The 24,722-nt window shown below is 38.3% G+C and overlaps 1 protein-coding gene across 2 annotated transcripts in view; it reads left to right on the plus strand.

Moving 5' to 3' along the window:
- LOC138811408 (heat shock 70 kDa protein 4L) overlaps nt 1-24,722 on the plus strand; it is a 43,625-nt gene that overhangs the window by 16,827 nt on the left and 2,076 nt on the right. The window contains exons 7-17 of one of the 2 annotated variants that reach the window (XM_069999149.1): nt 590-834; nt 1,171-1,247; nt 3,151-3,302; nt 4,138-4,244; nt 6,573-6,706; nt 9,782-9,981; nt 15,754-15,852; nt 20,455-20,592; nt 22,208-22,333; nt 23,081-23,188; nt 24,277-24,396. In XM_069999149.1, the coding sequence (XP_069855250.1) occupies nt 590-834; nt 1,171-1,247; nt 3,151-3,302; nt 4,138-4,244; nt 6,573-6,706; nt 9,782-9,981; nt 15,754-15,852; nt 20,455-20,592; nt 22,208-22,333; nt 23,081-23,188; nt 24,277-24,396 (1,506 nt within the window). The remainder of the gene's footprint in view (nt 1-589; nt 835-1,170; nt 1,248-3,150; nt 3,303-4,137; nt 4,245-6,572; nt 6,707-9,781; nt 9,982-15,753; nt 15,853-20,454; nt 20,593-22,207; nt 22,334-23,080; nt 23,189-24,276; nt 24,397-24,722) is intronic. The other variant, XM_069999148.1, reaches the window with a different exon arrangement.

Genomic DNA, 24,722 nt, shown 5'->3' on the forward strand with positions numbered 1-24,722 from the left:
AAAAGAAAAAAACAACAACAAAGAAAAAAACTATTGTTTCCATTTCCTGGAGTTCATTTTGATAAATATTTCTTCTGCTGTTCTTAAACTTGATTTCTGCTTCAGTGCTAGTGTAGAATCACTAGTGAGTTGAGGAAGTTCTTGTTTGTTGTAATTCAATTGTTTCAGAATATTTAGAGTAGGACAATTTATAAACTAGATATAAAGAAGAATTTAATTACAAATTTGTCACAGATTTGAGATTTGGAAAAGTCCCTCAGCTTTGTTTTAACTTTTAACCTTTTGTATTAGAAGTTTTTGTTTTTTGGTGTTTTGGGGGTTGGGGAGATATGAAGAAAAATAAGTTCTTAAACTACAGTTGGGCTGGGAAGGTGGCTCAGTTGGTAGAGTGCTTTACTAGCATGTATGATTCCTCGATTCCTCAGTACCACATACACAGGAAAAGCTGGAAGTGGCTCTGTGGCTCAAGTGCTAGCCTTGAGGAAAACGAAGCTCAGGGTCAGTGCCCAGGCCCTGAGTTCAAGCCTCAGGACTGGCAAAAAAACAAAAAAAGTTCTTAAAGTATAGTTGTGTTCTTTCCATTAAACAGGTATTGGCTACTACCTTTGACCCATATTTGGGTGGCAGAAACTTTGATGAGGCTTTAGTAGACTACTTCTGTGACGAGTTCAAGACCAAATATAAGATAAGTGTGAAAGAAAACTCTCGGGCCTTGTTGCGTTTATATCAGGAATGTGAAAAACTGAAGAAGCTAATGAGTGCAAATGCATCAGATCTTCCTTTGAACATTGAGTGTTTCATGAATGACCTTGATGTTTCTAGTAAGATGAACAGGTGAATATATATATATATATATATATATAGTTATTATTTTTTGTCGGTCATGGGGCTAGCTTTTCTGCTCTAGGCTAGTGTTTTACCACTTTGAGCCATGGCTCCATGTCTGGTTTTTGGTGCCTAATTGCCTGGGCTGGCTTAGAACCATGTTCCCCAGATTTCAGCCACCTGAAGCTATTACAAGTGTGAGCCACTAGAACCCAGCCCATATTTATTTTTAGTCTGAAAACTGTGTGCTGATTTTATTGCTCACATCATATTTTTTTTTACTTCTGTTATTTTTGAAGTAGAACTCTTTTTATCTCAAAATGACAAAATTTTATTTTCTCACAGGGCTCAATTTGAACAATTATGTGCTTCCCTCTTTGCTAGGGTTGAACCACCATTAAAAGCAGTAATGGAACAAGCTAGTAAGTGGAAATTATTGTTATATAGAAAGTATATCATGTGATAAAAGCAATTAAAACTTCATTTTCTTTAAAAGATTCCCATTTCTCATTAAAAAATTTATTACTATTATAAAGCTGACATACAGAAAGATTACATTTACATATATTTGGTAAAAAGTACATTTCTTTTGGGACAGTGTCATTCTTCCCTCATCATCTCTCATTTTATTTTATTTTATTTATTTATTTATTGTTGGTCATGGGGCTTGAACTCTGGCTCAAGGCAAGTGTTCTACCACTTAAGCCACAGTGCCACTTCCGGTTTTCTGGAGGTTAATTGGAGATAAGAGTCTCAAAGCCTAGTCTGGCTTTGAACTGTGATCCTCAGATCTCAGCCTCCTGAATAGCTAAGATTACAGGCGCAAGCCACTGGCGCCCGGCATCTCTCATTTTAAAAGGAGATTATACCTCAGAAGCCAGGAATGTGAGGAGGTCTCACTTGAGCTATATCCTACTGAGCCATGCCTCCAGTCCTGTTTTTCACTCATTACTTTAGGTAGGATCTTGCCTCCCATCCAGGTATGCACCTGAGCCACTAAGATCACAGGCATAGCCCACCACCTTCAGCTTTCTTTCATGGGAATAAAGTCATGCAGACTTTTCCTGAATGAGCTGGCCTGGTACCATGGTCCTGTCAACCACACAGCTTGAGATGACAGGCACATGCCACTGTGCCCAGCTGTGGGTAGAGCGGCTGCCTGTGTTGGATTCATCACTCCCATTTTCATTTTCCCAAGTAGTTAGGATTAAAGGCATAAGCCACCTGTACCCAGCAATATACAACCCCTCCTCCCCCAGATGGGATTACAAGTGTATTCCACCCTTACCTGGCTTATTGACTGACTGGAGTTTACTTAGATTTTTGCCTGGGCTGGCCTTGAACTGGGATTCTCTCAGCATTCATCTCCCAAGTAGCTAGGATTACAGTGGTATACCAGCATGGCCCCTTGATAAGTCACTCTCTTTTTTGAGGGGGAGGGAAAGGTTATTGTTATTTGGATTCAAACTCTGTGCCTTGTACTTGCCAGGCTGCACGCTGTCACTTCAGCCCATACTCCAAGCCCTTTTCACTTTCATTATTATTTGAATAGGGTCTTTCATAGACTGCATAACAATACTTTCTTGAGTAGCTTTTATTTTATTCTTTAAGTAGTTGTGTGAAGGAGTTGGGAAGTAGTTTATAGGCATCAGCCTTCACATCCAGCTCTGTAAATCATTTTTCTTTCTTTTTTTTTTTGGTTGGTCCTGGGGCTTGAACTCTGGGGTTGGGCGCTGTCCCTGTGCTCTTCAGCTCAAGGCGAGTGCTCTACCGAGTAAGCCACAGTGCTACTTCCAGTTTTCTAGTGGTTTATTGGAGATAAGAGTCTCACGGACTTTCCTGCCCAGGCTGGCTTTGAACCAAGATCCTCAGATCTCAGTCTCCTGAGTAGCTAGGATTACAGGCGTGAGCCACTGGCGCCCCGCTTATAAATCATTTTTCATTCATAAAGTAGGACAGATACTACAAAGCAAACTTTGTAATAATTTTTTCTTGTTTATTTGTTTATATCATAAGCTAATGCCCTGGGATGTTTATATGTAAGCATGGTTTTAAAATGAAATTGAGGTAGAAAATTGGCATGATTGCTTTTTTTTGAAAAATTTTCATGGTACTTTGAACTCAGGACCTTATACTTTATTAAAGATTTTTAGTATTTTACTAAAAATACCTTCAATATAGATTTGTGAGGTGAAATCAGAACATTGAAGAACTCCTTTAAGACTCAGAATATCTCTGCTGTCATTTTTCAAATAATACTTTCCAAAGCCCAGTTTTTTTAAAGACTATCTTGTTTTTCTTTTTAAAAACCATTTGACTTTCCAGACTTACAATGTGAAGACATAAGTAGTATAGAAATTGTAGGAGGAGCAACACGAATTCCTGCAGTGAAGGAACAAATCACTAAATTTTTTCTTAAAGACATAAGTACCACCTTAAATGCTGATGAAGCTGTTGCAAGAGGATGTGCTTTACAGGTATCATTTTCTTTTAATGTGTATTTTGCTAGAAATGGGTGATAGCTCTGAAAGGGACTTTTAATGTTATCTGAACTACTTGTCAGTAGAACAAAGTAAATTATTGCTAATAAATCTTATTTCTTCTTATGTATGTGTATAAACTTAAATAGGATAATATGTCTACATACTGAGAGAACATTTATTTTTATGAATTCTTGGGATTATGTCTATATAGAATTCCTTTTGTAAACTTACATTTTTATATTATTTTTGTAAGGTCACATAAGAATTACCTTGCTCCTTTTAAAACTTTTACTAATCATTACCAAAATGCAATAGCATTTTGTTTATTTATTTATTTTTATTTCATTATCTTTTCTTGCCAGTTACTGGGGCTTGAACGGGGTGCTGTCTCTCTTAGCTTTTATACTCAGGGCTGTAGCTCCAATTCCAGGTTTTTTTTGCTGCTTAATTGGAAATGAGAGTCTCATGAACTTTCCTGTTCTGGCTACCTTCAAACTATAATCCTCAGATCTCATCCTCCTGAGTTGCTAGGGTTACAGATATGAGCCACCAAGGCCTAGCTTTATTTTTTGTGTCTTTGGAGGTACTGAGTTCTGAGTTCAGGGCCTCATACTTGCTAAGCAAGTGATCTCCTAGTGATCCAGGATCTTGCTGGATCACGCTCTCCTAGCTTTGCTTTATATGTTGCTGGAGTCACAGTATGAGTCATCTTGCCAAACAAAAAGTATTTTAAATGTAACAGTTTTATTGTAAGAACTTTCCTAGGCAACTAAGTCAGTTTACTTATAGTTTGTATTTGTTGATTTAAATATGATATGTTTATTTTCAGTGTGCCATTCTCTCACCAGCATTTAAGGTGCGTGAATTTTCAATAACAGACCTTGTTCCCTATTCAATCACACTAAGGTGGAAGACATCTTTCGAAGATGGAACTGGGTAAGTTGTATTTAAAGTCTTGGAAAGAACTTATAAATTTTAACCAATTAAACCTACTTGTCTAAATTACAAGAATTCTTCTTGAAATTCTGTTAAATTGATATAAAAATAATATATCTTAAAAACCACGATAGGCATATTTGTTCATATTTTTTATGAAAATAAAACATCTCATTTTCTCCTTTCTTTTCCCTTTTTCTTTTTATGTGTGTGTGAGTGTGTTCCAGTACTAGGGTTTGAACTCAGGCCCTTACACTGTCACTCAGGTTTTTTTTGCTCACAGCTGGCACCTCAGCTCTTGAACCACACTTCTACTTCTAGCGTTTTGCTGGTTAATCAGAGATGAGTTTCTCAAATTTATCTGTCCTGGCTGGCTCCAAACTTCAGTCCTCATTTCAACTTCCAGAGTAGCTGGGACAGTAGACATGAGCCAAGACCACCCAGCTTATGCGTCTCCAATGAAAACCACAATAAAAAAAAACCCCACAAATTTTAAAAGACCTTTATTTGGCCATGCCTAGACTCCTTTAGCCCATTTTACAAAGGTGTAACCATTTTTAACAGGTAGTATATATGTTTAGGTCTTTGTTTTGAATATCTTTAAGTATGCATCTATTTAGTATCTATGATGTGACAGATGTGACACTTTGGCACTGTTAACCAAAGTTGTAGAGTGCTAGCCTTGAGCAAAAGAGATGAGACATAGTACCCAACCCCAAGTTCAAGCCCCGTAACCAACAAAAATAAATATAAAACTAAAAAAGCTGGGTGCCGGTGGCTCATGCCTTTAATCCTAGCTACTCAGGAGGCTGAGATCTGAGGATCACAGTTCAAAGCCAGTCCAGCCAGGAAAGTACCAGAAAACTGGAAGTAGCACTGTGGTTCAAAGTGAGCAAAAATGTTTAGTAATAGAACCCAGGTCCTGTGGGCAAGCCCCACAACTGACCCCCCACCTCCAAAAATAAAAAGCTGACAATAATTATTTTTCAGTAGTATTTATGCTATATTACACTTAACCCAGTCATCATTTTCAAGTGATACTTTTGTTATTTTAAGCAGTATCATTTATATATAGCTTTTACACATACAGCCTTCTCCAGTTATGTTTGATATATCTACAGAATAGCAATGTAGTACAATTGAACCTGAGTATATCAACTAACATTGCCAAGTTAGTCACTTAAAAGAGTATTTTTTTTAATTATGAAAATACTGTACAGAGGGGTTACAATTACATGTAATTGTATCTTGCCCATGTAATTGTAACCCCTCTGCACAGTATTTTCACAATAAAAAAAAAATGTGACTAAAGGTTTGAAAAAAATTTCTAGACTTAAATGAAGTATTATGATGATTATGTACAGTATTAAACTGTGTAGACAACTACAAACAATAGTCATAACATTGTATTTGTTTTGTACTATCTGAAAAATAGGAATTGCTGTGTATGTTTAAAACTTTGTGTATTAGAGAGCAGAAAATAACATTAAGGGCATTACCTGAAAATATTGTAATATGGGTGATAGATTAAAATTAAAATGTTTATCTCTGCTGGGAAGCACTCTTCCAAAGTATGTAGGTATAAAAAATGGCAATGTTTGTATCATTCCCAGGAAAAAAATTGTAAGAGTGTGCATTAAAAAGTTGAACTATAAGCTAAATTTTGAAGATTATAGTTCAAAGCCTGCCCAGGCATACAAGTCCAAGAGACTCCTACTTACCTCCAGCTAACCAGCAAAAATCCAGAAGTAGAGGCCTGGCTTATGTGGTAGAGTGCCAGCCTTGAGTAGAAAGTATGTAAGGCCCTGAGTTCAAGCCCTAATATTGGCACCAAAAACAAAACAACAAAAAAGATGAGACACATAGGATTTAACAAAATAATAGCAATTCGAAGTTTAGGATAATAAGGGCTTATTGTTTTGCCTTTATTTGTGTACCCGTCTGTAAGTTAAAGTATTTCCAAAGTAAATGTTTATTTTTTCAATAGCTGAAATACAAAGAAGTGCATATGACAAGTATTTTGGAAGTTAATGAGTAGGGCTTGGTTCTCAACTGCAAGCAAAAAAGTTACACTCTACATGCTGATATTGAAACATAAATATACTCAAGTATTTTTCTCTGTTTAATAGTATACGTTTACCTTATTACTATGGTAGACATTCTGAAAACTTGGAGCCATAAACTTGTCAAAATGCAAGTTTATAGCAAAATCAGTTATTTTTCTTTGTATTTGTAGAGATCTTTACAGTTGAAATCAGTTTTGTTCACTAGGTTAAATAGACAACTTTCTATTTGTTTTTAAATAGTGTATTTTCCACTGCATTTTAGGGAATGTGAAGTATTCTCTAAGAACCACCCTGCCCCATTCTCAAAAGTCATTACTTTCCACAAGAAGGAACCATTTGAACTGGAAGCATTTTATACTAATTTGCATGAAGTGCCTTATCCTGACCCCAGAATTGGTAAGAGAACCCAAGGAAAACAGTTCCATAAATCTTTGGCTTTTTATAAACAACAAAGAAACAGCCCTGGATTAGAAAAAAAAGATATTCGTACTTTTTTTTTTTTTTTTTTTTTGTGAACATACTGTACAGAGGGGTTACAATTACATGGGCAGGATAATGGCGTACTTTCTTACCAAGCATTGCAGCCTCCTCCTTTGTTTACCCTTCACATCCCTTCCCAGCCTCCCCCCACCCCCCCCCTCGTACTTTGTTATAGCTATGCACTTTTTAGAAACGGAGCATGCTATATTCTTATAGTAACAGCAGGTTGAAATGTTCTTAAATCATTTAACGTACCTATTATTGGCTTGAAAAGTTTGGTTAAAATTGTGCTGACAGGGGCTGGGAAGGTGGCTCAGTGGTAGAGCGCTTGCCTTGCATGCATGTGGCCCTGGGTTCGATTCCTCAGCACCACATAACCAAAAAAGAAAAAAGCCGGAAGTGGCGCTGTGGCTCAAGTGGTAGAGCGCTAGCCTTGAGCTGAAGAGCTGGGGGACAGCGCCCAGGCCCAGAGTTCAGACCCACGACCGGACCCAAAAAAAAAAAATTGGGAAAATTGTGCTGACAGACTAACTTAAGATTTTAAACACTCTTAGCTGGCAACAACTACAATGAGTAGATTAATATCAACCTGGCAGTAGAGGACTACAGTATCCATTTTAACTTCATAATCACTTTAGATTATATTAAAAATGATTTTACACATTGGAATATGGCAAATACACAGAACTCCAGATATTCAACACACAGTGAGACCAAAAGAGGATAGTCTTAGGAGAAAATGACAAGGTGCAATATCCAAGTGCCTCTTCAGATATATACAAAATGAAACAAACTCCAAATATATGGAAACAAAGGACCTTTTTCTTAATTTGGTTTTTCATTTGCAGATGACTCTGTATTCTTTTTTTTGGGGGGGGGGTACGGTCATGGGGCCTGAACTCTGGGCCTGGGCGCTGTCCCTCAGCTCTTCAGCTCAAGGCTAGCACTCTATCCCTTGAGCCACAGTGCCACTTCCGGCTTTTTTCTTTTTGCTATGTGGTGCTGAGGAATCGAACCCAGGGCCTCAGGCATGCAAGGCAAGAGCTCTACCACTGAGCCACCTTCCCAGCCCTGACTCTGTATTCTTTTTTTTTTGTCAGTTGTGGGGCTTGAACTCTGGGCCTGAGTGCTGTCCCTCAGCTCTTCAGCTCAAGGCGAGCGCTCTACCACTTGAGCTACAGCACCACTTCCGGTTTTCTGGTGGTTTATTGGAGATCGGAGTCTCATGGTCTTTCCTGCCCGGGTTGGCTTTGAACCGCGATCCTCAGATCTCAGCCTCCTGAGTAGCTAGGATTACAGGCGTGAACCACCAGCGCCCGGCCCTGACTCTGTATTCTTTACCTTATATATATCAAGTGTTTCACATGTACATCTGGGGGATGGTGGAGAAGGACACAGCATCAGAAAAATGGAGAAAGAGTGCAGCAGTGGAGCGCACTGGCTCCACAGGCTATCCAGGAGGAAAGTGAGCTATGCAGTCTGTGGGTGGAGGGGGCAGGGAAGGAATAGGTGAGAATGAGGGAACAGAAGACACTATGCAATAGAAAATGTACTTATTGATGTATGTCACCTTTAAAACAACAATAAAGTAATTTAGAAGAAAAAAAAACAGATTTTAGCCAGGTGCTAGTGACTCAGGTCTATAATCCTAGCTACTCGAGGCTGAGATCTGAAAACTGAATTCAAAAGCCAGCCCAAGCAGAAAAATTCATGAGAGTTTTTATGTAACCAAAAGAGCTGGAAGTAGAGCTGTAGATCAATGTAATAGAGTGCTAGCATGAGCAAAAGAGCTCAGGACAACAACAAGAAGCAGCCAGGCAACTGTGGCTCATAACTGTAATCTTAGCTATTTAGGAGGCTGAGCTGTGAGGATCAAAGTTCAAGAAACCAGTCTAGGCAAGGAAGTCTGTGAAACTTTATCTCCAGATACCAAAAAGCCAAAGTGGAGCTATGACTCAAGTAGTCGAGCGCTAACCTTGAGCTGGGATAGCTGTCACCTAGGACAGGTGAGAGGGGCCATACATGCATGTACTTGCGTGTGCATGTGCACACACACACACACACAAGTTTTTAAGTTTAAAATTTTTTCTATATTAACAGACTAGGGAGGAGACAAATACTTTCAAGTATATTATTAAAAGCTATATTAGTTTGCTAAGGTCGCTACTAATAAGTACCATTGGATAGATGGATTAAAGAATATAAATTTATCATGTCAGTGATAGAAACTAGAGTTATAACCTCAAAGTAATGGTATTATCTAAGGATCTTTGGGTTTGTTGTCTCAATCTGACAAAGAATTAAAGGAAAGGACACAGAAAATAGGATAAGAAGTTGAAAGCTTTAGTAAAAGAGCCAAATTAGTTAAAAGAGAAGTCCCACTAGATAGAGAATTAGGAGGCAGGAAGAATGGCAGTAAAGACGGCTTATTTCAAAGTAAGAGTGAAATGCCAGGGAAAACAGGAAAAGGCTCTTAGCTGTGGGTTTGGTATAAGCCCCTGACCTGGACCAGGAGGACTATCTTAATCTTATGTGGTAGAGCGCCAGCCTGGGCAGGAATGGCCATGAGACTCTTACGTAACTCCACTTAACCACCAAAATGTAGTAAGTGGAACCGTGACTGAAGTGGTAAAATACTGGCCTTGAGCACAAAAACTCAGGGATAGCTCGGAGGCCCTGAGTTCAAGCTCCAGGACTGGTGCCAAAAAGAAAAATAAAAAAGTTATACATTGCCTTTGAATCAAGCTGTCCAATGTTAAAATCCCATTTCTTTTTAGCTAGCATTGATGAATTAGGGCAAATTAGTTAACTTTTTCATGTCTTAATACTAGGCTTGTTATGATGAAGATAATCTGGGGAAACAAAACCTGTACCATAGCACTTAATTAGAATATAATTAAAGTTTCAGAATTATCAAAAAGATGACATTCAAATTATTGAGCAAAGTAGTTTTGGAGCTCCTATACTGATCGAATCTCTTCTTTTTCTAAGGGAGCTTCACTATTCAGAATGTTTTCCCACAATCTGATGGTGATACTTCCAAAGTAAAGGTTAAAGTTCGTATTAATGTCCATGGAATCTTCAGTGTGGCTAGTGCATCAGTAATTGAAAAGCAAAATTTGGAAGGAGATCACAGTGACGCTCCTATGGAAACAGACACTTCATTTAAGAATGATAACAAAGATGATGTGGTATGTAAAAATCCTGTCAAGGTTTTTCTTTAATCTATAACATGTACACAGTGTGGTAACCAATAACTGGTACTTTAATAAAAGAATGCATTGCTTCTAGAGGTTTGAATTTCTACTGTAAGATCAGTGTGATTTTGTATTTTTTTAAAAAAGCATTAAAGAATATCTGGGGATCCAGCTTATACCTGTAATCCTAGCTTTGCAGGAGGCTGAGATCTGAGGATCACAGGCAGGAAAGTCTGTGACACTCTTATTTTCAATTAACCACCAAAGAGCCAGAAGTGGAGCTGTGGCTCAAGTTGAAAGAGCATTATCCTTGAACAAAGCAGCTCAGGGACAGTGCTCAGGCCCTGAGTTCAAGCCCCAGGACTGTCAAAAAAATTAAAAAGAATAATCTTTCTCTTCTAAATTGTAATGCATTCCTCAGGGACTTGGACATCTTTTTTTTCTTTTTTTCTTTTTTTCTTTTTTTTTTGTCAGTCATGGGCTTGAACTCTGGGCCTGGGCGCTGTCCCTCAGCTCTTCAGCTCAAGGCGAGCGCTCTGCCACTTGAGCCACAGCACCACTTCCAGACTTGTACATCTTTTATAGCATTATACCAAACCAAGTGAATTTGACACTGTCTTTAACTTCTTAGTGTCCAGTAAAAACATTTATTTTGCCAAGTGAGAGCACAGGTCCTTGGTTCAAGCCCTGGTACCACCATTTTAGCTAATGGATAAAAACAATTAAGTTTTATACTCTGCACACATTTTTAGACTGAAAATATAAACGTCAGGGTTTAGTTGTGGGAAATGTTAGTTAAGCAAAGGAATATACTATATATTCAGTAACATTCAAATGCAGATTTTTCTACTTTTTTATGAAAGATGGGACACTGAGTTTAGTCTTCTTCATGTATAGTATGAAGGAAAATGAACGGAATTTAATTGTATTGCATTGCATCACATTTTCAACATTTTTTTGTTTGTTTGTTTGTTTTTTTGGGTCTGGTCGTGGGGCCTGGGCGCTGTCCCTCAGCTCTTCAGCTCAAGGCTAGTGCACTACCACTTGTGCCACAGTACCACTTCCAGGCTAGTGCACTACCACTTGTGCCACAGTACCACTTCCAGCTTTTTTCTTTTTGCTTATGTGGTGCTAAGGAATCGAACCCAGGACCTCATGCATGCAAGGCAAGTGCTCTACCACTGAGCCACATTCCCAGCTCCACATTTTCAACATTTTAAACATACTCTTTGAGAATTGTTAATGGTTTTGTTAGATTTTTTTCCCCAGTTATAATGGGAGATCTGTCCTACATTTTTCCTTATCTTTATGCATGGTAGGACTGGCCTTTTTTAGCCAAGCATGGTGATATGTGTCTGTAAGTATCAGCTACACAAATGGCTAAGATGGGACAATGGCTAATGAGTCCATGAGTTCAAGACCAACCTGGGCAGCATGGCATGTAACCCCTGTCTCCAAAAATGAAGGTTACTTCTGTAGATTTCAAGACAATTTCCCCTTTTTCAAGCTTTTCTTCTTTCCCCTCTTTTGTCTGTTGTTACTAGCAATTATTGCATAATCTTCTAGAATGATGAAAATACAATCACTATCATATAAAGAAGTTTATTTAGGGCATAATTCATTTTTCTGTTTCCTAAGTATTATTTAGTTATCACATCATTTATTTAGTTTTTTAAAAAGGAACTCTCATTGCTAATGAAATAATTTTTCATAAATTAACATGGGACAATTACGCTAATTTTATACCTATGTTAATTTAGCCCTATCCTAATTTTTTGTCTTTGGTCGGTTGTGGGGCTTGAACTCTGGGCTTGGCTGTTGACCTTGAGCTCTTCAGTTCAAGGCAAGTGCTCTACCGCTTACGCCACAGTGCCACTTCCGGTTTTCTTGTGGTTTATTGGAGATAAGATTCTCATGGGCTTTCTTGCCTGGGCAGGCTTTGAACCGTGATCCTCAGATCTCAGTCTCCTGAGTAGCTAGGATTACAGGCGTGAGCCACCGGCGCTTGGCTCCTATCCTAATTTTTAAGATTGTAATTCACAATAAACTTAAATCATACATGTAACTGTAATCCATTAAGACATACTCTTTTGCCTTCTTAGACCAAATTATTCATAATCATTTCATTTTCATTACTTCTCTTTTTTTGGGGGTCATGGGGCCTGAATTCTGGGCCAGAGCGCTGTCCCTCAGCTCTTCAGCTCAAGGCTAGTGCTCTACCACTTGAGCCACAGCACCACTTCTGGCTTTTTTCTTTTTGCTTTCGTGGTGCTAAGGAATCGAACCCAGGACCTCAGGCATGCAAGGCAAGTGCTCTACCACTGAGCCAACTTCTCAGCCCACCTTCTCTTTTTTTTGTTGAAAGAAATCTCTATAGAAACCTTTAGTTTTCTCCATATAAGGTGAGTGAATCTTAGGAACTGAAAATAAAGTAACAATAGTATGCTATACCGAAGAATATAGCACTTTCTACTTCCAAAAACATTCTCTTATTTACTGCGTCTGTTTGTCTGAGACTAGTTAAGCAAGGCGTTAGGATGATTTTTGGATTCAGACTTAAAAGAACTAACCCATGAATAAAGCACATGGATTTTTGGTATCTTTGGTCAGACACTTGTTTGTAAGTATTTAAAGCTTACTTAGAACAATTTCATGTAGTTGAGGTTCCCTATATAAAGAATTTCTAGCCAGGCACTGGTGGCTCACGCCTGTCATCCTAGCTACTCAGGAGGCTGAAATCTGAGGATTGTGGTTCGAAGCCAACTGGCAGAAAAGTCCCAGAGACTCTTTGTTTTTGTTTTGTTTTTTTTTTTTTTTGTCTGGTAGTGGGGCCTGAACTCTGGGCCTGGGAGCTGTCCCTCAGCTCTTCAGCTCAAGGGTAGCGCTCTACCACTTGAGCCACAGCGCCACTTCCGCCTTTTTTCTTTTTGGTTATGTGGTGCTGAGAAATCGAACCCAGGGCCTCATGCATGCAAGGCAAGCACTCTACCACTGAGCCACCTTCCCAGCCCTCTCAGAGACTCTTATCTCCAGTAAATTACTTGTAAAAAATAAGAAGTGGCACTGTGGCTCAGATTGGTAGAGTGCTAGCCTTGAGTACAGAGGGGCTCGGGGACAGCTCCCAGGCCCTGAGTTCAAGCCCAATAAGAAGGAGGAGGCGGAAGAGGAGGGGAGGAGGAGGGGATAGGAGAGGAGGAGAGAAGAAGAAGGAGGTGAAGGAAGAGGAAGAAGGAATGATTCCTAGATAGATAAAATGTTTCTAGAAATTCCTTCTACAATTTATATAACCAAGGGAAAATAATACTTTGGATCATGTCACTCGCATTGTAGGCAAACACATTGACATATTTATTTTCTTTTAAAGCTGTACATAGCTGATATTAAATACATTGGACTTTATTTCATTATTCTTCCTAAAGTAAGGTGATATTAGTCCCTTGTGTAGAGAGAGTTCTGGGTACTTTATTTCTTTTTGTTTTGTGGGCATGGAAGCATCTCATTTTTGTTGCCCATGCTGGCCTTGAGTCAGGATTCTCCTCCTTTAGCCTCCCAAATAGCTGGGATGTACAGGTGTGAGCCACATGTTACCTGAATATTTCTTAATAGTTCTGTGTAAGATTTTTTTTAACCCAATGTCCAGAGGTTTTTTTGTTTTTTGTTTTGTCAGTTGCCAGGCTTGACCTCAGGGCCTGGGCACTGAGCCTCTTTGTGCTCAAGGCTAGTGCTCTACCACTTAAGCCATGGCACCACTTCTGTTTTTTTATTGATTAACTAGAAATAAGAGTCTCACGGGGACTTTTCTGCCCAGATTGGCTTTGAATCATGATACTCAGATCTCAGCCTTCTGAGTAGTTAGGAGTTGTGAGCCACTGGTGTCCTGCATACCTAGAGGTTTAAAAAGAACGATCACTTATTACAAAGTCATCTCTTATTTTCATCTCCCCAAATGTGAAACAACCTCAGGTTTAGCGGGAAAAATAAGGTAATAAGTTGTTGTTACTCTTTCCTCACTGCTAACATTGCTAGCTTTGAGACAGATAAAAGAAGCCCAGATACATAAGAACAGTAGGAACCATTTCCCCCCAGAATGTCAGTTTTGGGCATGTTATTTAACATACATTGCTAAAGTTTATAAATTGCCTACATTTCTTCAGTATAAAAGCTTCTCAAAACTGATATTTCGGTTACTATCTTAAGAACATAAAAATTATGTTATTTATCATGCTAATGTTCCACAATATAACTTTCTCACCTGTTGACCATTGAGTTATCTTTTTAGCCTCTTACTTAATTCACAATATTTGAGCCAGATTCAGCTGGCTCATGCCTGTCATCCTAGTTACTCAGGAGGTTAAAATCACAGAATCTCTGTTTGAAGCCAGCCCTGGGGAGAAAAATCTTTAAAACTCTGAGGTTCTGTCTCTAATTAACAAGGAAAATGCCTTACTGGAGGCATAGCTTAAGTGGTAGAGTGACAGCCATGAGTAGGCAAGCCAAGTAAGAGTATGACACCCTAAGTGTATATGTATAGTAGAGACTTTTGTAAGTACTTCAGAAATGGGGGTAAACAAAGAAGGGCTTGTAGTCATCTGTAACAGTCAAGCAATGAGATAGCATAAATACAAAGGAAGTTAATGAAAAATGAAGATATATGGCAGAAATTAGTAGTGATCATGTAGGAAGAAACTGGTGTAAACTAGCCTGAAAGATTTTTCTAAAGCTGTTTGAAAATAAGGAATACTTACTTACCTGAATTATACCTAAAATAGTGGTTGAATGAGTCAGAGAAGCCATTTAATTTTCCCACTCTTGATAGTATTCCTGTGAACTGTGTGTGTGTGTGTGTGTGTGTGTGTGTGTGTGTGTGTGTGTGTGTGTGTGTGTGTGTGTGTGTGTGTGTGTGTGTGTGTGTGTGTGTGTGTGTGTGTGTGTGTGTGTGTGTGTGTGTGTGTGTGTATGTGCGCACCAGACCTGGGGATTGAACTCAGGGCCTGAGCATTTTCCCTGAGTTTTTGTGCTCAAAGTTAACTTTCTATCACTTATCACTTGAGCCACAGTTCCACTTCCAGCTTTTTGAGGTTAATTAGAGATAAACTCTTGGATCTTGCATAGCTAGGATTACAGGTGTGAGTCACTGGTGCTGAGCCTGAACTTTCTTTTTAAACTCATTTAGACTATTAATAAATTACTACCATTTAATAGCATTTATAAAATATATGAATTGTAGTGTGTGTGTATGAAATTGGTATTTAGAGGTTAGGGATGTTATTGGTTGAAAGTCTGTTCTTTACACATAAGGTAAAAAATATTTCAAAAGTTTACATTTTAATAATTCAGAGACATCTGTTTTGATGAATTTCTTCTAGTATTTTACAGTATTTCAAAAATATGTGGTTGTGTGATTTATAGATTTTGTATCTTTCATTTTATATTCCCAGTTTATTAGTTTGTTAATATTTTTATGTCAAGTTGAATGGTCTCTTGTTGGTAAGCTTACTTTTGTGAATCCTGTTTTGCAGTTCAAGAGCAGTTTTCTGTATATTTCTTAATTCGAGCATAGTGGAATGACACAAGATTTGTTCATACAGCACCAAATAGGTGTTTATTTCACTTGTTAACCTATTGTTACTATTTTTATTTGAAAAGTGAGCTTCTGCTTTACTATCCTCACACATCTCAAAATAGACTTTTGAACTCTTTTAAGTGAAAGAGACTATATGTGTGTGTGTGTAAATATATATAAATAATCACACGTGTTCTTTCCAGGATAAAATGCAAGTTGACCAAGAAGAAAGTGGTCATCAAAAATGTCATGCTGAACATACCCCAGAAGAGGAAATTGACCATACAGGAGCCAAAACAAAGGTTTGGTTTACTGTTTTTGTAGTTGTGAAGAGGGTGGATGGCTATTTTGGAGTTTTTTTGTGGTTGGTTTTGAGGACTTTTTTTTTTTTTTTTTTGGATGTTTTTCTTTTTGGTAGAAAATGTCTCGCTTGCAGCCGGGCGCTGGTGGCTCACGCCTGTAATCCTAGCTACTCAGGAGGCTGAGATCTGAGGATCACGGTTCAAAGCCAGCCCGGGCAGGAGAGACTGTGAGACTCCTATCTCCAATAAATCACCAGAAAACCGGAAGTGGCGCTGTAGCTCAAGTGGTAGAGCGCTCGCCTTGAGCTGAAGAGCTGAGGGACAGCGCCCAGGCCCAGAGTTCAAGCCCCACGACCGACAAAAAAAAAAAAAAATGTCTCGCTTGCTTGCCCAAGCTTGTATCACTCAGAATCCTCCTGCTTCTATTTCCTGAGTAGCTGGGATTACAACCATGTATCTCTGCTTCTCATTCATGATTAACATTCTGAATTAGTTATTGTTTCACAATGCTTACTTTTAATGTACTGAATGTTATAACTCTTAGTACTATGGGAAATTATTTCTGGAGGTGGGAATGTGGCTCAGTGGTAGAGTGCTTGCCTTGCATGAATGAAGGCCTAGGTTCTAGTCCTCTGCACCACATAAGCAGAAAAAGCTGGAGGTGGTACTGTGCCTCAAGTGATAGAGCGCTAGCTTTGAGCTGAAGAGCTGAGGGACAGTGCCCAGGCCCAGAGTTCAGGCCCCACAGCCAACAAAAAGAAAAAAAAAATCCATTTCTGTGTTTTACTAGAGAGACTTTTTTTTAAATAATAGGCCCTAATATGAATTTTTTGTATTTATTTATGATAGTACTGGAATTTGAACTTAAGACTTTTGCAGTTACTAGCCTAGTACTCTAATACGTCATGTTCCCAGCCCTTTTTGCTTAGTTTATTTTTCAGATAGGGTCTCATGACTGTATTGGGGGTGGGTACCTGACCATTCCTACCTGTACCTCAAAAATGTGTAGGCAGAACTCTTTTTTATTTATTTTTGGACCAGTCATAGGGCTTGAACTTGGTGCTTGGGTACTGTCCCTAAGCTTTTTTGCTACTACTTGAGCTCCTCCTCTTCCAACTTTGTGGTGGTTAATTGGAGGTGAGAGTCTCACAGACTTTCTGGCTTGGGCTGGCTTCAAACTGAGATCTTCAGTTCTCAGGCTTCTGAGTTTTATTTTTCATTTATTGTTTTAGATAAATTCTTGCTAACTTTTTTGCTTGGGTTGGCCTTGAACTGCAATTCTCTCATCACTTCCTCTTAAGTAACTGGATTAAAGACCTGCATTACCATGCTCAGCTCCACAAAATTCGTTCGTGTGTGTGTGTGTGTGTGTGTGTGTGTGTGTGTGTGTGTGTGTGTGTGTGTGTGTGTGTGTGTGTGTGTGTGTGTGTGTGTGTGTGTGTGTGTGTGTGTGTGTGTGTACCTGTGCCTGTACTAAAGGCTTAAACTCAAGGCAACTCACTCTTGCTGAAGGTGTGGAGCCTTGCAGAATTATCTGCCAAGGCTAGCTTCAAGCTATGATCCTCCATGTCTCAGCCTCAGTTACAGGTATGAGATACTGGCACTTGGTTCCAAACTCTTCTTGCTAACATCTTTTTCATTAGAAATCATATTGTATTAAGAGAAAGTTTGAAATAAACCAAATAAAGATAATTTAAATTTGTAATGCCTTGCATGACAATTAACTACTCCTTAGACATTTTGCTGCATATTATACAGTATTTCTTTTCATGCAAAAATATTTTTAAATTTAAAATGTTAAAGGATGAATGATTACATTATTGAGTAACCATCCTTGAGCTCAGGTATAGTGCCCAGGCCTGGAGTTCAAGCCTCACGACTGAAAAAAAAAAAAAAAAAAGGCTAATAAGGGACAATGTGCAGGACCTGATTTCAAGCCCCACTACTGGCACAAAAATAAATAAATGAGAGAACTTAACCCAGTCACCCCGGTAAGTGTGGCTCGTGCTTTAAACTATGATTCTCACTTTGCATAATTTTTTGTTGCTATGGTTATTATTTTTGTTGGTCATGGTGCTTCAACCTGGGCCCATAATGTCTCTGAGCTCTCTTGCTCAGGGTTAGCACTCTACCACTTTGGGCCACAGTGCCACTTCCATTTTCTGGTGGTTAATTGGAGATAAAAGTCTCACAGACTTTCCTGCTCAGGCTGGATGTGAACTGTGATCCTCAGATCTCAGCCTTCTGAGAAGCTAGGATTACAGGTGTGAGCCATTGGAGCCTGGCTAATTTGCATAATGTAGACAGACAAGCTGAATAGATTACTTATAAGAGATTTTGAATTCTACACAATGAAATTATTTAAAATCTGAAACCTGTTTTTCTCTATATCATTTTACCTTGTTCACTCTGTATAATTTACTTATCACATCATTAAAACATTTTAAGAATACAATTCAAAGGTTTTGGGACATTCACAGTTGTACAACCATCATCACAATTGTAAAACGTTTTTTCACCCTTTAAGTGCTGGTACCCATTAACTATAGCTTTCCATTTCCCCTTAATCTGCTACCTGCCATCCTTAGGCAATCATTAGTCTACATTGTCTTCATACATTTGCCTGTTCTTTGCATTTCATGTAAGTATTCTTAAAATTGTCTTGTTTTGCCAGGCGCCGGTGGCTCATGCCTGTAATCCTAGCTACTCAGGAGGCTGAGATCTCAGAATCGCAGTTCAAAGCCAGCCCGGGCAGCAAAGTCTGTGAGACTCCTATCTCCAATTAACCACCAGAAAACCAGAAGTGGTACTGTAGCTCAAGTGGTAGAGTACTAGCCTTGAGCTGAAGAGCTCAGGGACAGTGCTCAGGCCCAGAGTTCAAGACCCACAACTGACCAAAAAAAAAAAAAATAGTCTTCACTAACCTTAATGTTTTTAGGATGTTTCAAATATTCCTTGATATGACTTGAGAATTTTATGAATGTATTAACAGATTTTATTTATACATTCATCAGTTAAAGGGCTTGTGGTTTTGTTTTTTTGTTTTTTGTTTTTACCATTATCAATATAAAATAGTGAAAAAAACAGCCAGGTGCCAATGGCATATGCCTGTGATCCTGTCTACTCAGAAGGCTGAGATCTGAGGATCATGGTTCAAGGCCAGCATAGGCAGGAAAGTCTGAGAGACTCCTATCTTGAATTAACTACCAAAAAGCTGAAGTAGAGCTGTGGCTCATGTGGTAGGGGGCTAGTCTTAAGCAAAAGAAGCCCAAGGCCCTGAGTTCAAGCTCTAGGACTGTTGGTGCAAATCATCATCATAATAAACATAGTTATGAACAGTTTACAAATGTTCATATCTATTTTCATTTTTCTGTGGCACATGAGAAGTAGAGTTGCTGCATCATGGTTTGAGAAACTTCCAGCAACTTCCAAATATGGTTACACATTTTAAAATATCAATTTCTCCACATCTTTACCAATAATTGTTATTTTCCTTTCTTACAAATTATAGATGTTACACTGTTTGAGAAGTTGTTATGTTTGGTTTGTTGGTTAGTTTTGTTTTGGGGGCTCCTTTTTTTTAAACCCAAGGTCTTATTCTTTCTTAGCAGGTAGGTGCTCTCCCACTTGGAGTTACACTTTCAGTCCATTTTTTGAGGTGAGGTCTCAGTCATGCCCAGTGCAGCCTGGGCTGCAAACCTCCTTTTAACTGGGTTGCTGGGGACGAGGCAGAGCCACTGTAGCCACTGTGTTTATAATTATTACTCCATAGTTAGGGCAGTATATACACACCACTGTCACTAGCCATTGATTGACATAGAGTCTCCAAACTTTTTTTGCCCAGACTGGCCTCAAACCATGATTCCCCGTCTCTGCCTACCATGTTTCTAGTATAGACTTGAGCCCACTATACTTGGCTCTCATTGTGTTTTTGATTTGCATTTTCAGCTCAGTATTTTTATGTGGAAAGGGTTTAATCATACACAGAATATAAAGTTGTTTCAATACTAAAGTTGTTTTTTTTTAAATAAAATACAGAAAAGGTATTTTGTACTTTTTTTTTTTGGGGGGGGGAGGGGTTCTGGTCGTGGGGCCTGAACTCTGGGCCTGGGCGCTGTCCCTCAGCTCGTCAGCTCAAGGCTAGTGCTCTACCACTTGGCACAGCGCCACTTCCGGCTTTTTTCTTTTTGTTCATGTGGTGCTAAGGAATCGAACCCAGGGCCTCATGTATGCAAGGCAAGGGCTCTACCACTGAGCCACCTTCCCAGCCCTTTTGTGCTTTTTTTTTTTTTTTTTTTACTATACTGCTACATTTCATTTCTTTTTTTTTTTTTTTTTTTGGTCCGGTCGTGGGGCCTGAACTCTGGGCCTGGGCGCTATTCCTCAGCTCTTCAGCTCAAGGCTAGTGCTCTACCACTTGAGCCACAGCGCCACTTCCGGCTTTTTTCTTTTTGCTTATGTGGTGCTGAGGAATCGAACCCAGGGCTTCAGGCATGCAAGGCAAGCGCTCTACCACTGAGCCACCTTCCTAGCCCCGTCATTTCTAAAATCATTCTTAAACTAGTTTTAGAAACTTAAACTTGTTTTGAATTCACTTTACAGTCAACTTCCTCAGACAAGCAAGACCGAATAAATCAAACCATCAAAAAAGGAAAAGTGAAGAGTATTGATCTACCGATCCAGAGTAGCCTGTACAGACAACTGGCCCAAGACCTTCTCAATAGCTATATTGAAAATGAGGTATAGAAATCTGAGTTAATATTGAAAAGTGGTAATGCATGCTTTTCTAAGTCATTATCTCCAAAATATGAGAAACTAAATTCCTACAAAATCACTAAGCAGACCATCAAACAACTTTACTATTTTACAAAATACTGAGTTATAATGATGCCAGTAGCTTTCATCTTAGTTACATGAAAAACATAGATTGTCTCTAGTATATAGAAAAATCTGTTACAGGATAAGAAAACTGAATATTAGTACCTTTCTTTCCATCAAGCTAGTAAATGACTAAAAACTCGGGTTTGAACCTAGTTTTAAATTATGGTTAAAATATAGTATAAAAATTGCTGTTTTAGCTGGGAGCCAGTTGTTCACTCCTATAATCTGCACTACTCAGTAGGCTGAGATCTGAGATCACAATTTGAAGCTAACCTGGGTAAGAAAGTCTGAGAGTCTTTTTCTCCAATTAACCACCAAACAAAAGTGGAACTGTGGCTCCAGTGGTAGAATGCTAGCTTTGGGCAAAAAAGCTTAGGAACAGTGCCCAGGCCCTGAGTTCAAGCCCGAGGATCACCAAAAACAAAACAAAACAAAATCTATTGTTAGATATATAGTTTCATGGCTTTATGTCACATTGTTGTAAAGCTATCACCGTTTCTAAAAGTTTTCATTGTCTCAAATAGAAACATTGAACTATTAAAATAATAACTTCCCATTCCTACCTTCTTTTGGTACCCATGGACTTTAATCTATTCTCTGTGCCTATAAATTTACCTATTCTAGATAACTCTTAAGTTGAATTAGAATACTTGTGCTTTTGTGTCTAATTTATTTTACCTAATTATTTCAGGATTCACCCATGCTATAATTGTTGTATATATCAGAACTTCATTCCTTAAGAACTGAATAAATATTCCATTGTCTGTATTTTATTTACTCATCCATTTGCCTAGTAAGCATTCAATTATCTAAACTTTTTTTGTTGTTGTTTTTGTTTTTGCTTTGCTGGTCCAGGGGCTTGAACTCAAGGGCTGGGCACTGTGGTCCCTGAGCCTCTCTGTGCTCAAGGCAAGCACTCAACCACTGAGCCAGAGTGTCACTTCTGGCTTTTTTGAGTAGTTTTTTGGAGATAAGAGTCTCACAGAGTTTCCTGCCCTGGCTGATTTCAAACCATGATCCTCAGATCTTAGCTTCCCGAATAGCTAGGATTGTAGGTGTGAGCCCCTGGTGCCTGGCATATATATACTTTTTGGATAATATTACAGCTAACATTAGCATGTAAGTGTCTGTTGAGTCAATATATATTCAGTTTCTTTGTGTATAGACTGAGGAGAAGAATCAAACCCAGTGCCTCTTGTGTGCTGGGCAAGTGTTGTCACTACCAGGCTACCTATCTTCTAATGCTGTGTTTAGTGTTTAGAGGACCTCTAAACCATTTCCAGGGTGACTGTGGCATTCTGTATTGCCTCAGAAACATATAAGGGTTTCGTATCATGAACACCTATTTTCTATTATTAAAAAATGTACTACTCATAGTAAGTGAAAAGTTGGTATTTCACTATGGTTTTGGTTTATATTTGATTTATGTTTCTCTAAACCATATTCTTATGACAGTCTGAAACTTTTTGAATAGGGGAAGATGATAATGCAAGACAAATTAGAGAAAGAAAGAAATGATGCTAAAAATGCTGTTGAAGAATATGTATATGATTTTAGAGACAGACTGGGCACTGTTTATGAAAAATTCATCACTCCAGAAGTAAGTTTGAATTTCCTAACTTTTACGAAAATTATTTAAATGGGTTTTAAAAAAATCTTAGTATGAATTATATCAAGAGGTGTATGAAATTTATTGCTGTTAGTTTCCTTGAATTGTATGGGGATGGGCTTTGGGTTTTTTTGTTTGTTTTTTGGTGTCAGTACTGGGGCTTGAATTCAGGGCTTGGGCACTGTCTCTGAGCTCTTTTTCTCAAGGCTAGTGCTCTACCAATTGAGCCACAGCTTCACTTTGGCTTTCTGTGGATAATTGGAGATAAGAGGCTCATGGACTTCTCCTGCCTGGCTTTGAACTATGATCCTCAAGTTTCAGCCTTGTTGAGTAACTAGGATTACAGGCATGAGCCACCAGCACCCAGTCCTTAGTTATTTTTTAATATTATAGAAATACGGTAAAACATGTTTATGAATAAGTCAGAAAAATCAGACAGGTGCCTATAACCCTAGCAACTCAGGAGGCTAAGATACAAGGATTGCACTTCCACAGACAGTCAAGGCAAGAAGGTCCTTGAAATTCTTATTTCCAAGAAACTATCAAAATAAACATATATCCAGAAGTGGAGCTGTGGCTCAATTGGTAGAGCACTAGCGTTGAACAAAAAAGCCCTGAGTTCAGACCCCAGGACTGGCACAAAAAAGTCTAAAGTTTAGCATAAAAAAGCCTCTTTCTTTGATTTCTAATTGCTAAGGAAGACATTTATAATTAGTGTCTCTTAAATATTACAACTAGGACATGAGTAAACTGTCTGCAGTGTTAGAGAGCACAGAAAATTGGCTCTATGAAGAAGGAGAGGACCAGCCTAAACAAATTTATGTGGATAAGCTCCAAGAACTAAAGGTAAATTTTTTTGAGTCCCATGTTAGTATTGAATAAAACATTTTAAGTTTCCTGAAACTTATGATGTGAAAGCACAATTTGTTTCATTAAATTCATTTTTGTTTAATGGTCAGGGAAAAGCTGTATTTATAATATAGTATGATCTATGTTTGTATACATTGTATAATGACTTAACCACAAACTTTTTTTTATTTTTTTGTGTCAGTCATGGGGCTTGAACTCTGGGCCTAGGTGCTATCCCTCAGCTCAAGGCAAGTGCTATACCACTTGAGCCATAGAGCCACTTCTGGTTTTCTGGTGGTTTATTGGAGATAAGAGTTTCACAGACTTTCCTTCCTGGGCTGGCTTTGAACCGTGACCCTCAGATCTCAACCTCCTAAGTAGCTAGGATTACAGACATGAGCCACCACGCCTGGCTTGTTATTTCTAATGTTTTTTTTCTTTTTGGTCTTGGGGCTTGAACTCTGGACCTGAGCGCTGTTCCTCAGTGCTCTACCACTTGAGCCACAACGCCACTTCCTATTATTTCTTTGTAATGTTAATGAAAATCTAAAACTTCTAAAAATAAATTGATATTTATTTAAAAATTTATTTAAAATTTATAAGATATTTTATTCTTCTAATGTGCTTCTCACTAAAGTTATAGAAGCTGTCTTAACATTTAGAGATGCTCTAATCCAAGAACTTAAAAGGAGAGAAATACTTAATATGTACTACATACTTAAAGTGTAATAATTAAATCTAAGTAGATAAATTGTATTGCATTGTTAGTTTGAAACCTAAGTTTAAAGAAAGTAAATTCTGTTATGCCCTATGGTTTTCTTTTTCTAATAATTCTATAAAGTTTTAGCACTGAGCTTTGAAAGAATTGTGTTTTGACTGGGACTTTCATTTTGAGAAGAATCAAAAGGTAATTATAAATGATAAAAAGGATTGTTAGTTAAGCATCACTATACAATACAGAAAAAGAAGAGAAAACACATTTTAATCTAGCTATCTTCCCTTTCTGTTTATTATCTTGTAAGCCCCAAATGGAAGTTTCAGTTAAAATTCACAACTTCTTTTCAAAATTGTGCTTATGTTTACAGAAATACGGCCAGCCTATTCAAATGAAATACATGGAACACGAAGAGAGACCAAAAGCTTTAAATGAGCTGGGAAAAAAGATTCAACTAGTCATGAAAGTGATAGAAGGATATAGAAACAAGGTGGTACCAGGCTGAAAGCCTTTCTTTTTTTTTTTTTTTTTTTTTTTGTCGGTCGTGGGGCTTGAACTCTGGGCCTGGGCGTTGTCCCTCAGCTCTTCAGCTCAAGGCGAGCGCTCTACCTAAACTGTATTTTTTTTTTTGTCTTTTCTTTTTTGGTACTGGGGATCGAACCCAGGACGTTGCACTTGCTAGGCAAGCGCTTTGCCACTGAGCTACATCCCAGCCCCTAAGCCTTTCTTTTTAAGTACACATTGATTTTATTTTTTATGATAATCTCTTCAGTATCATGTTCTATTTATATATAGCTTATTTATATGTAAGTGTGA

Source organism: Dipodomys merriami, unplaced genomic scaffold (genome assembly GCF_024711535.1).
Source record: "Dipodomys merriami isolate MVZ:Mamm:240054 unplaced genomic scaffold, mDipMer1.0.p SCAF_525, whole genome shotgun sequence".
Classification (NCBI taxonomy): domain Eukaryota; kingdom Metazoa; phylum Chordata; class Mammalia; order Rodentia; family Heteromyidae; genus Dipodomys; species Dipodomys merriami.